The sequence below is a fragment of the Tubulanus polymorphus genome, chromosome 9, assembly GCF_964204645.1.
Source record: "Tubulanus polymorphus chromosome 9, tnTubPoly1.2, whole genome shotgun sequence".
Taxonomy (NCBI): Eukaryota; Metazoa; Nemertea; class Palaeonemertea; order Tubulaniformes; family Tubulanidae; genus Tubulanus; species Tubulanus polymorphus.
Genome location: NC_134033.1, coordinates 1,935,544 through 1,949,400, shown reverse-complemented (window position 1 = coordinate 1,949,400; position 13,857 = coordinate 1,935,544). Strand labels below are relative to the sequence as shown.

At 41.1% G+C, this 13,857-nt stretch overlaps 1 protein-coding gene across 1 annotated transcript in view; it reads left to right on the top strand.

The window, feature by feature from the left end:
- LOC141910976 (uncharacterized) overlaps nucleotides 1–13,857 on the top strand; it is an 89,289-nt gene that overhangs the window by 48,718 nt on the left and 26,714 nt on the right. Inside the window, exon 8 of the mRNA XM_074801885.1 lies at nucleotides 11,808–12,101. Within this exon, the coding sequence (XP_074657986.1) occupies nucleotides 11,808–12,101 (294 nt within the window). The remainder of the gene's footprint in view (nucleotides 1–11,807; nucleotides 12,102–13,857) is intronic.

Here is a 13,857-nt window from a genome sequence, read left to right as displayed (position 1 = left end):
TGGGTCAAGAATTGTTCGCTAGGCTATCCCCCCGAAAGTCGTCCGGTAATTAACGTAATTAACTCTTAATTGGATTACGAGAAATATATACTTATATAGATATATCGATATTGACATATCGAGATAAATCCGGATTATTTTTTTTCGGCGAAAGGAATTTTTGAGATAGCGAAAAAGTTTCGGTTTTCACGGTCGTGATGTTGTTCGATATAAAAATGTTCATCAACTACGAAATCGTGAAAGTGTTCGAACGTTAGGCGTCTAGTTTCACGAGCATCGTCGTCACCGCCAGGTGGCGTTAGCGGTGCGTTTAAAATGATGTACAGTCGTAACGGTAATTTCAAGTTCTGGCACCGTCGCTGGACGATCATTACCGATGAACAGAGGATTATCTGGGTAAGTCGTCTGCCGAGTATCGACGCTCGGTATTAAAACCCGTCCTTCAGAGGTTGTTTTAACCCTTACCGGACTGGGTTTGTCTTTCCCTAAATTTGCGAAAATGACAAAATCAGGGCAAAACATTTTTTTCCTCAAAATACCCCTGGCCCTGTCCTTTGTACCACTCCTAGGACAAGCTTCACACTAATCTTAGCCACCACTGGGATTTGAACCTGGGTCCCCGAGTTCCAAATCCTGTGTTCTACCAATAGACCACAGAACTGTGGTGACTGGTTCAGTTCGTAAGTTTGTCAGATAGCTGGTGATAGGTGATCAGTCAGGCGTGAGGTGACTCTATTCACTAACAATACCAGCTACCATTCTCTGATGACCTTGTCAAACTGATTGCTAGGAATTTTCTAGGGTGACTCTAAATTTCTGAGCAATTTTAACGTATGTAAAAGTATTAAAAAATTGATTTTCTAAGGGAAGACTGGAGTGGAGAATTGAATTCAGAAACACGTTTTTTTTAAGGAAAATTGGTATAAGACTTGTCCTGGCTACTGGCCCAAAATGGTATTCGGCTGGTTTAAGCCTTTGGAACTGGGCCCTGGGGCCAGTTGCACAGTCGTGACTTAAGTCAAAAAAGTGGTCTTAAATCTTAAGACTGGTCTTAAGTTGTTAGATTGGCTATAGAACTAAGTTGGTCTTAGACTGGCCATGACCATGCAACCGGCCCCTGGAGTTGGTTCTTAAACCTAACATTTCATCTTGATCACCATTTTTACGAATAGATTAGCGTGTCCCGGACTCCGGAGTCCGTACTGTAACTGTTGATATCTCAGAGTCTCTATGCGGTACCACTGCGAGTTGAGAGTAACTACTACCACTACGTGATGATTGCCTGTCAATCATTAACGCGTGGATGGATTACCGTACTAGGGAAATATGTGTTTATTACGGATTAGATTCGTGTGTCTCCCATCTCCGGATATCCGCGTGTTCCCCGAGGAGGAGGAGGTACATCGATCTATCAGGCTGTCGATGCTAGTTTATACGTGTTGTTGACACGTTAGTCCCTTCCCTCATGTGGGAGGCAAAAAACAGAATTCTGATCGATTGTCCTGAAAATCATTTCAAGGTGACCCTACCTCTGATTAGATTCAAAATTTTTAGAAAAAGATTCTGATCGTCCTAAAAATGATCTCAAGGTCCCCCTATCCTTGATTCAAAATTTAAGAAAAATTTATTATCCTAACCCCCCTACCCCTGATTCAAAATTATTAAGAAAAATTTTATCATCCTAAAAATGATTTCAAGGTCCCCCTAGCCCTGATTAGATTTCAAAATTTCAAGAAAAATTCTGATTGTCCTAAAAATGATCTCAAGGTCCCGTGATTCAAAATTATTTAAAAAAATTTTATTATCCTAAAAAATATTTCAAGGTCACCCTACCCTTGATTAGATTTCAAAATTTAAAAAGAAATTCTGATTGTCCTGAAAATGATTTCAAGGTCCCCCTACCCCTCATTAGACGCAGCTGTGCTCCAATATTTGTTTGTGTAATGGAATTTTCAACGCGACCTCGGATGATTTTAGCAGAATTATCTAACGACACCCTCGAGAATTTATACAGTATAAAATATTCTGTTGCATGTGGAAATGTTTGCAATAGAGTGACAGAAGTCTATATGTACACTGTGCTATACCCGACCCTGATGGAGTGTTCAATCTATAAACCCCCCTCCCCCCGGCTATACCCGACCCTGATGAGTGTTCAATCTACAAACCCCCCTCCCCCCGGCTATACCCGACCCTGATGAGTGTTCAATCTATAAACCCCCCTCCCCCGGCTATACCTGACCCTGATGAGTGTTCAATCTACAACCCCCCTCCCCCCGGCTATACCCGACCCTGATGAGTGCTCAATCTACAAACCCTCCTCCCCCGGCTATACCCATCCTGAGTGTTCAATCCACAAACCCTCCTCCCCCTGTCCTACCTGTCTCATTTATTTCACTATATCCCCCCATACATGTCTAGTGCGGTCAATACACTCCCCTTCTACCCCTTCTAGCAAATGCTTAACATATCGATTACGTAAATCAGACTGGTGTCTAAAGCACTATTTTTTCATTTTTTTTCTGATTCGGCAACTACAGTTATGATTTGTATTTTCAAATGTTCTAACGACAAACTACCAACAGAAACTGGTCGTTATATTGTGCGAGGGAAGGAAAACGTGATAAATGTGAGGCAATGACAGATTTAATTTTACCTCAATATTTCAATCCCCTCTTTATTCGACGTTTTCGAAATTTGCCGTTTCGTAACTCAAAATAATTGGTACTTGTTAATTTAACTACGGCTGAATTCTGCGCTCCCTCCTCTTTTCACCTCTCTTCTTACTCTCCCCTCACTCCCTCCTCTCTCTCCTCACCTCTCTTGTCACCTCTCCTTTCTCCTCGCCTCTCCTCTCAATTTTGACCAGAAATGTTTGAAATATCTTGTAAGGGCAGATCTTTCTTTTTCCTGACTGCGCTTCTTACAGAAATATCTTTCATCACGCTAGCTCATTCTGTGGACGTTATATAAAAACTTCCCTCCGATATTATTCTGATTAGATTCATGAATGGATTATTTGGAAAGTCTGGTTCACGCTTCGACCGATCAACAGTTTGTTTTGCTGATTGATTTACGGACGGTGGCTCCCTCTATCAGCAGACGATTGTTGCGATGTGACGGTTACCACGACTACCACGCACGACTGCCCTGTCTCGCGACGGGAGTCGTTTACCATAAATCAGTCTGCTTCCTCTCATCGCACCACTTCGCCATCTATCGGCTTATCTAAGTACTAATCGTGTCCGTCTGCTTGCATTCTGAGAGAAGGTGCTGCCATCTAGTGTTGAAGCGACGAATTTATGGGAATTTATCTTAGACAGTCATCGCCATCTATTGGTGGAAGCTGTCATCGTGTCCGTCTGCTTAGATTATTTAAGATGGTGCTGCCATCTAGTGTTGAAGCGATGAATTTATGGGAATCTATTTTAGAAAGTCATCGCCATCTATTGGAGGAAGCTGTCATCATGTCGTCGTCAACGCATAAACACCATTAATTCCGATCATAATCTTAACCTTGGAACTATGTACAAACAATAATCGCAGCCCGCGGGGTAACACGGGTCGTCCCGGTCACAACTGTCAGGGGTAACGGGTACAGATTCACGGAGGTCAGCATCACCTGGGAGTAATCGATTATGAAATGATTCTTGAGTTTTGTTTTTTAGTCCGAAGAACTGCGATATCGATCTGACAATAATTGATTTTTTGAAGGACACGTTGACGCATAATTTGAAAAACCATTTTCGAAGTAAATTCACCTTTAGATATCGTTAAGTTCTAACCACTGTTCGAGGTGGTCAATTAACTGATGACCGCTGTTGGGAGTGGTCAATTAACTGATGACCACTGTTTGGGAGTAGTCATTTATCTGTTAACATGACCAAAGCTTATGCAGTCACTTGAGGTGGGCAGATGAGTGACCACATCTAAGCAGTTACTTTTTAGAAGTGATCATCGATTGACCACATATTGAATGGTCATTCTTCTTTCAGATGAGTGACCACACCTTCCTGGTCTGACATCTTAGTGGTCATCCGGCGATAGTGGTCATTTTTAGGACCACTTTTCAGCGGTCCCGTTTAGTTGGTCGTCAATTAAGGTTTGTTTCAGGTGACCACATCGGTGGTGGTCACCTGATGACCGCTTGGACGTGGACATAAGCTAATGACTCATATGTGGTTGCATGTAGTCAAAATGTGACTTCAAAATTTGATGAAGTATTAAGTGGAAAGAAAAGAAATGAAAGAAAAGGGGGTCAGAAATGTTTCCTTGAGCTAGTAGTTGTTTTATTCAACATATTGACTCTCCTATACTCATTATCAGGAATACTACTAAAGTGTTTCATCAATGATTATTCCAATTACTCAGATTTCTGAATCTCTACTCTGAAATCAGCTTCTATCGACGTGTGTCAAAATATCGATTCTTCTTTTTTTGGTTACGAATTTTGAGTAGATCTTAATGCGAACGTTTTGTCAGTGGCTATAAATATCGGTATGAGACACGCCGGAGAGGGAACAGGGGGATGAAAGTGTCAGCATCACGTCGACCTGCTGCATCAGCAGCAGCGGCAGCAGCAGGATCCGGTGATTAAATGAAGGGAATTGATGAGTCGAGATCGTATTGACTCACGACATCCGTAAACCGCGAAACAAAGAATTCAGATGGAGCAGACGGATTGAGAGTTCGCGAGCAGACGCAGACAGTTCAGCAGACGGATTCAAGAGGAAAACCAAAAAAAAAACGTTTTGCAATCAATTTCTGAAGATTTTTGGCCACGTTTGATTTGAACGAAAAGTGAAAATGGAACATTTTGAAATCAACGACGAGAATGGAATTTTCTGCGGAACTTGAAACAGACAGGTTGGGGATTTGAACGATTTTCAGGCGCAGTGGAATTTCTGATGGGAATGTGGGACAGGTTTTTTTTTTGAGAATGAAAACCCAAAGGAAATCAACAAGTGAAGCGGCTTTGTTTTAATCAGGTTTCTGAGGAAGATAAAAGTCTCAATTCGACGAAGAAATTTAGAGAAAGTTTATTCTCAGTTTTTTATCGGAAATTCGTAATTCGAATCGCGCGCTAAAAGGAACGGTGTCGAATCGTTTTTCCGCCGAAACGAACGCGTAAATCGATTACGATTTTGACGATCGATTCCGGTGAATATGCCCGCCGTAGTTTAATAGAGGATGGTCGTTTATTGTTATCGGCTCGTCGAATTTGCGGAAACTCTTCACGTAGCTGGCGGCCGGCTACGACCCCGCGAGAGAGATCGCGCGAAAAAACAATTACCCGTACCGCCGCGCGCCCGGTTGTCAAGGCCGACGTGAAAACATTCTCGGAAAAGCAATACTTATAAATAGACGATTAACTAATGTGCCTTACGCGGCCGGTGTTCGACGGCGCCACCTACGAACAACAAACGATAGCAGCAACTCATTGTTGTCGGGACCGCGATCATGAAAACCGTCCCAGACTGCTAAATCGGTTTGAAATGTCGAGTACATATTTCGCGGATAAACAGAGTTATTTTTCTAGGAGATTTTTATAACGCAGTATTTTTAACAAATCGCAGCGAAATTGATGGATTATTTAAATGGAATGTTCATCGACAATTTTCTCAAACGTTTTCGCATCGTAGGAATTTCGTTGTTTTTTATTCGAAATTAAGCTCTGAATTTGCGCTTGAATATTTGCCAGAAATTTCCGATTGCGGATTTCGTCGAATTTTTACGGTGTGTTTGCGCGTGAAATTTTAAACTTTGAATATTCTAGCAATATTTCGCATTAAACTGAAATCCATCAAAGAATTCGGGGATGAAGAATTTGCCCGATCTTTTAGAAAGTTTTGCTTAAATTCAGACTGACTTTTCTCAGTCTTTTAGCATAAAATTTCGCGCGAATTGTTATCGAAAATTTGCCCCGAATTTCTTCGGAGATTGCCGAAAATTTTGCCTCGAATTTCTTCGGAGATTGCCAGAAATTTTGCCTCGAATTTCTTCGGAGATTGCCAGAAATTTTGCCTCAAATTTCTTCGGAGATCACTGGAGATTTTGCCCGCGAGGATTCGTACGGATGTTTTGCCGATGGAATATCGCACCACGCGACCTCGCCTGGAATAACATCGGTTATGACAATGAAAACCGGTCGGTACGAACTAATCATAAAAATCAGGCTGATTAAGTATCTAATCGCGGGGCGTCGGGTGTGAACCACCGAACGACAACTCGGGAAGTGGCCGAACGGTCGGTTGAGTTCGACTTTTAGGGCGTTTACGGAATTCCTAATGAACATCGACCGTTTTCGGCCCTGAAAGCGGCTAATGTCGATCAACGATCGGTAGAATCCGGGTGTTTAGTTCGGAATCTCGCCCTGATCGAAGCAGACGGATTTGATATTTTCTCAACAGACGGATAGAACTCTGACCGTCCGAGAATTTGTCTGGATTTGATAATAGATTATTTTATATAATTTCGTTTTAAACTAGTTTTACTAAATGTTGCTGATTGTGCTGTGACGAAGTCCAGTGAATCGATAGTTTTCGATTCAAATCGTATTTAAAGGATTTAAACCCTGTTTTAGCAGTTATTTGGATATAACCGTTGCTATATATATATATATATATATATATATATATATCGTGCTGCTGAGAATGAAAGACTTCAGCTGCGTTTAACAAGTATACTTTTAACAGAGACTTAAATCCTAAGTCCAGTTTTAAGTTTGAATCGGTTTAAACTAAGCGTTATTTTGGATATAACTTAAGACTGGGTCCTGTTTCTAGGATTTAGTTGGAACTCAGGATATCGAAGGTTCTGTTAACTCTGGTGCGACCTGCTGCTATGATGCGACTTGTTGCTATTGATGCTGCTTAAATCGATCTAATTTTCCAGTCTTCCAATCATTTTTCTGCGACCGCGAATCTTTTCTTTATAGAAAAAAAAATCATATTTTTACAAAAAATAATTTACGAAAACTGTGATATATATTTTATGACTTCTGTATTTGAAGTCACGACTGTCGAAGTCATCGACTCCTCGCCCGTATCCGAGGAATATTTCTAACTGTCGCGTTTTTTTACGGAGATATTTTCGACGTTTTCGTCGTTTTCCGATATCGACGATGTTCCACGAACAGCGTTGGGTTTCGTTGTTCCGTCTGGCGTTCGGACGCGCGTGGGGTATCCTGCCACCGAGGGCGTCGCTGTACACGATCACGCCGCCGCCGCCGAAAAAGAAACGCAAAAGAAAACGAAAAAAGGTAATTTTTCTTTGAATGATTTTGCGACCAGGAGCTGCTGCCATCTGGAGGGAGAGTTTGTAACTACTGTGAACTGATACAGTAACTGTTATACAGATGGCTTCGTTTAAGTAGATTTAAGCAAAGTTTGGTTCTGAATGTGACAAATTTCAAAGTGGTCTTTAGTTCACAACTAGGAGCAGTAAGAGACTTAGATCTAAGCAGTCTTGAATCGTAAAACTGATCTTAAGTAGATTTGGTGTAGAACTAAGACTGGGCTTCAGGCTTTTTTAAGTTTCAGGCTGGTCTTAAAACTAATTTGCGATTATAAGCAGGCACAGTTGCTCAGCCTGGTCTTAACGATAAAGCCAGACTTAAGTTTATTGTTCTTTTGCATGGATCCGGGGGAGGGAGGGGGATGGGGTGTTATGAGACTTCTGCACAACATATATTTAGTGCCCCATTTCTTATACAAACAGCATACAATATTGTGAAAAAGGCTTCCGATGTGTGTCAGAAATTCTCCATTAGTTTTTATCTGCTTTAAAGCCTTTTCTTTTGAATATTTGCTGTCAAAATAAATTTCTTAAAATCCTAAAATCCCCTTGATCCTCTATAATTCATCTTTAGAAATTAAGTTGTAAAACTATTCAAGGCCCCGGGGGGGGGGGGGGTAGGGGGATGTGAGGGGGTATGAGGGGGCAGTGGTTTAATTGTTACCTATACATGGATTTTAATCCTATTTCATCAAAGGGAATTATGGCTGTATTACATAAGACTCAATTGTGGTGGGCCTCAGTACATGTGGGCGAAACGATCTCTTAGAAATTGTGGCTTAACTTTTTCTGGTCAATCGCGCACGCGCGCTTGAGGGGGTTAGGTTTAATTCCCGTGGCTGATATACAGGTATTGTAGTATGACAAGACCGGTTGAATCGGTGAATTTTAATACTCTCTCTCGTAACCTAATCCACCTTTCATAGAGCGACAGGTTTTTCGAAAACTAGGTGACGCGGAGACCGATCTCTCGAGACGACGACGACGACGCTTTGACAAACAACGAGCGTTCTTTTGAAAGTGTTGTGTTCTAGGTATATAGTGAATAAAAGTCCACTTGCTACGAACGAACACTGAGGGAAAATAGTACAATACTGTATACACCGTGCGTATAGGATAAACATAGGATCATTTCCTCATAGCAGACGGACCAGCATTTCCTCATAGTAGACGGACCAGTGTTTCCTCTTAGCAGACGGACCAGCGTTTCCTCTTAGCAGACGGACCAGCATTTCCTCATAGCAGACGGACCAACATTTCCTCTTAGCAGACGGACCAGCATTTCCTCATAGCAGACGGACTAGCTTTTTCTCTTAGCAGACTGACTCGTCTTCTGGGACCAACATTTCATTTTCAGGCAGACGGACTACCGTTTCGTCGTCGGCAACGGACCGGACTGTGTATATTTCTAAAGTCCCTCAATTTTCTTTGTAAATGGGACCCGAGAATTTTTGGATATATATGCGCCATGGCCAGGAATGATTCCTGTCTCGGTCGATATTTGAAATTGCGATGTCGTTAGTATTGATTCACGTTCGCTGAGATAACCGTTAAGAGTGACGTCGGAACTCGAGATTTGGGATAGTTTAAAACGTAGGATAAAGGTGTGGAGATCTGAAATTTACTTATCTCGACTCGACGTTGAGTAGAAGGTGGTTAGACATGGATGACTTGAGAATTATCGATATCGAACGAGCGCAATATCGAAATAATATCGAAAAATTGATACAAGGTCTGGAGGAGATTCACTGCGATTTAGAGGTACATAACCTGAACTGTGGAACTGAGTGCACAGTTCCACACTCAATCATATTGCTCGTGGGCTAAAGCTAGTTGATTTTCAATGAGTGAACCTGCACTGAAATTCTAACTAAAGGGCTCCAGTCATGGCTTAAATACTGATAACCTAAGACCATCTTACAAATTAAGACCAGTCTTAGACTGTCCTAGTTCTATAGCAGCTTAAGACTGGTCTAAGCTTATTTTTAAAGCCAATCTTAAAGACAACTTAAGAGATCAGTCTTAGCTGATCTTAGTTTTATAGCCAATCTAAGCTGCAGGGATTATTGGACTAGTGTTAGATAAATTGACTAACTAAATTGTTAGATTGGCTAAGAACCAAGCTTATAGAGTGGTCTTAAGTTGTTAGATTGGTTATAGAACTAAAATGAGCTTAAACTGGTCTTAAGTTGTTAGATTGGTTATAGAACCAAAATGATCTTAGACTGGTCTTAAGTTGTTAGATTGGTTATAGAACTAAAATGAGCTTAAACTGGTCTTAAGTTGTTAGATTGGTTATAGAACTAAAATGAGCTTAGACTGATCTTAAGTTGTTAGATTGGTTATAGAACTAAATTGATCTTAGACTGGTCCTAAGTTATTAGATTGGTTATAGAACTGAAATGGTCTTAGACTGGTCCTAAGTTGTTAGATTGGTTATAGAACTAAAATGGTCTTCGACTGGTCCTAAGTTGTTAGATTGGTTGGTCTTAGACTGGTCTTAAGCTGTCAGATTGGCTATTTCCCTAAAATCTGTGCTAGGGGCAGCAGGTTGTGTATTTTTTTCTGAATACTGTCCCCTAATGAATAAATCAGTTGTATATTCATCGTTCTATATGTATATGTGTTGCGTATATAGACGTATTTATTCAGTATGTTACAACACGCTGTGATCACTTCCTCTCGTATCCGATGTATAAATATTACAACAATTAATCGTGAATTCTTCCCGCATACATTCAGCAGCTGCTTAAAAATTCTCTACCGATCTCAGACGAAATGCTTAATTCTTACTCTATATCACCTGCTGGTCAGTTTCATAAAAAAAGATTTAAGATTAAAGATTTTAGATTTAAGATAACCTGAATTCATAGAGAAATTGAGTTGAATATGTTTTCTTTTGTTTTTGTCTTTTGTTTTGGAAATTGGACCTTAATTTCAAGTGTTTACGATTTCATAGCATTTTCGAACAATAACTCACTTCCAAAATGTGCTTATTATTCGTATCCAAATTCGATAAATTGGCCATGAATATCGCTGATAAGTGATAAGTTGTTTGTTGATATTTTGGTCTCAAGACCTTACTGAACAGATAAAAACACAATCAGACCATACAGAAGTCTCTCTGGATCGAAATCTTATCAACGTACTAATAACTATGGTGCCCTGTACTAAATATGAGGTGAAATTCTGACCCAGTTTTTGGATTAAGTAGGTCGGATTTAGATTGGCGTGTGTACATATAACAGAGGGATAAGTCATGATATTATCGGTTCTTACCCTATAAGTCGTTTACCTGCGATAGGAAAACTATGAAGTATTTAGTAAATGAAGTATTTCGTTAGCAGACGGATATTGTATGATCGCGCGCGTCTGCCTCAGTTTGTTTACGAGTAGCAGGCGAGATCTAGGATTAGACGATTTTTAAATATTATACCACGTCACTGAAACCACTGTGTGCTTGCTCTATGTGTACGCGTCTGGATTATCTGACACACAGGAAAAATGCTTGTAGATTCTAATCTACCGATCATGAGTTGAATTTGGATTCGATGTTTTTTTTCTAAGACTATCATGGATAGTTTGAGGTCGCGGCATTTCATAGCTGATTTAGGTCTGATGGTATGTAGGCTATTGAGCATGATCGAAGGGTGGCTCTGTGAGGGAAGATGATTGAAGGGTTTAATCTATCGTCTATAATTGTAGGGTGGCTCCGAATGAGGGAAGATGACCAAGGGTGGCTCCGAGTGAGGGAAGACGATCGACGGGTGGCTCCTAGCGGGGGAGGATGTTGGTAGGGTAAAGTTGGTAGTTGGTAGGGGAAAGAATTTGAAACGTGGTGAAACCTGTTGGTCCGGCCAAATTGGGCCGTATGGCAGGGTGGCGCCACTTACGGCTGGAAATTGTCGAAAAAGTCGGGGAATTAATTTATTTCTTAGAAATTTGTGAAGATGCTAAAAATCACGGAAAACTCAGGAAGATTTTTTGATATCGCTAGATCAGCGTTATCATACAGTTTGCGTATTGATCATATTCTTAGCAAAGTCAGGGAAAACAACACGCATTTCAGGAAATAAAATCAGGCAATAGCAAGTCATATAAAACTGTCAAATATCTTTTCTCTGTATTTTTGCACAGAACTTTTTCAGATCCCCTTAAAACCCTTTCAGTGTTGACTAATCAATCCTCTATAGTGCTGGAGATAATCTAAAAATTTTGGAAGATTCCTCCCTAGTCTGTTAATTAATGGGAATACCACTATAATGCGTCTACACTGCGGTGCGGTGTATCGTTAGTTACTAGTATTTCACTATGTTTGACAGGTGCTGCCATTTTTCAAGAGAAATAATTACTAATTACATCAATACACCACAGGGCGGTGTACTCGCAAAATCTGTCACTGATTTATGCACCGCACTGCGGTGTAGACGCACTGAAAGGGTTAAAATGTGCGCTCAGAAGATAAACTTTTTCTCGAATATTCGTTCACGTTTCTCCTTTCTACTTTGCAGTCGCGTCGAAACGACCGCGAGGAGATCCGTCGTAAACTGGCGATGGGAGCCGACGAGGATTACTACGGCGGCGAACGCGCGTACAAGAAACCGAACTTGCAAACGCGTCTGCAGAGCGGCATGAACTTACAGATCTGTTTCATGAACGAGTCGACCAGCGACGCCGAGTGCGCGGACCCCGATACCGAGAATAACACGAGCACGGGCGGCGGCGGTACCAGCAACAACAGCAGCAGCACCTTAAACAGTCTACAACAGCTACATAGAATTAATAAATCTAGACAATTTTCCGAGGTAAGATGAATTTTTTTTTTTTCGAATTTTTTTTTGGTCATCCCCCGGTTGTTGTCGGGCCGAATGACCGAGTTAGAATAAACTCACGAGTTAAAAATCTTAACTCACAACTGGTGAAACCGGGTCGACAACTGTCGATCTGGTTCAGGTTCCGCAGTTGCGATGATAGTTAGGATGGACATTTGACTCGAGGTTTGAAATTGATAAAGTCGATTAAAGCGTCTTCAAAATTTCCCTAGCAAACTTGAAAAACGTGTTAAAACGTGATTTTGGCGAGCAACAGTGGCCGCCAGTCGGCCATCTTGATTCCGGAAGCACAGTTTGGTATCGTTGATGGGTCTGACTATTTCACGTGGCTCGGGATGACCTTTATGTCGGCGTTTCGGCATTTGAAAATTATCCGGGTTTTAGTGAACCATGTGAAATAGTCAGACCAATTGTTGACTAGCAAAGTAAATATAACTGATTTTTTGCCGTCAAAACTGTATTTATTAAAATCTCAAAGATTTTCCTTCAATTTCAAGAATCGATGAAAATGTTTTAAGTTATTCTAACTCACAACTGGGGAACTTGGTTCCGATGTTTTTTGATGTATATTCTATAGCCGCGATCGCACGACCATTTTTGGCCCGGGCCATATTTGGCCCGGAACAACTGTTCACATGAGTGCCAAATGGACCCGAGCCTGTTTGAGCAACTGGCACCGGAAATGATCCACTGCGCTTTGTTTAAGCATTGTTGAGTATCGAGTGAATGGTTTGCGTGTGAACGCGCTCTCTAATTACCAAATTTGGCCCGAGTCTGATCCGTGCCAATTTGGCTCGGGCCAAATCGTCTCCGTGTGATCGCGGCTTGTGTCATCGTTTTAACTGTCGTACATTAATACGTATGATTCAAAAACTTGCTCCGATATTTTCAAAAAATTATGAAGAACTCGGATTTCAACTAATCTGGCTAGGAGCGAATTTTCGGATCGGTCGTTCCGGATAAAAACGGTTTCGAGGCGATGAGTTCTAATCATCTGCTGCTGTTCGAGGTAAGTTTTACCACACTAGGACGTGCTGCCATCTGGTGTATGTATCGCGAATCGATTAGCTGTTTAGTGTTTCAGGTTCGTCGCTGTATCTCATTTTACAACACCTTCAATATTCCGAAGGGGGGTGCTGGGGGGGGGGGGGTTGAGTTCCCTTAGATTTCTGGAGAATTCTCTGTACAATATTTCAAGCTCTTTGAGCTCATGATGGACCGACTACTGAAGAGTTACCCATTGACGCTACTGTGCACTGGTAGCATTCTAATGAAATCAAGTTAATCTTCAGTTCGCGAGACCATTACTTAGAATATCTTTCTAGTTACGATTAACGCGCCGTAAGATTTTACAATTTGAATGTGAGTGGTTTTTAAATTATGGACGAAAATCAATTATCATGAGGATCTCGGCATGACAGGTTTCAGTCCGGCCGGTCCTGAAAAAGTTACGAAAAATTTACGATTACCTTTTCGAAGCGCGGAAAAGCGATGAAATATATTTGTTCACCGAGATTTCAGCGACTAATCGGGGGATTTTATTTTCTTTCGCAAGTCATGGAATAAAAGCTTGAAATCATGGAGAAGTGGGAGAGAAATTTTGAGATGGTCGGATCGCAGATGATCCCCTGGTATAGAGAGAATATAGTAGAATACTGGCGTATTAGAATTAGAATATTCAAATTCAGAATAGATAGGTCATTCGCCGCTCGCGATCGGAAAAATCTAT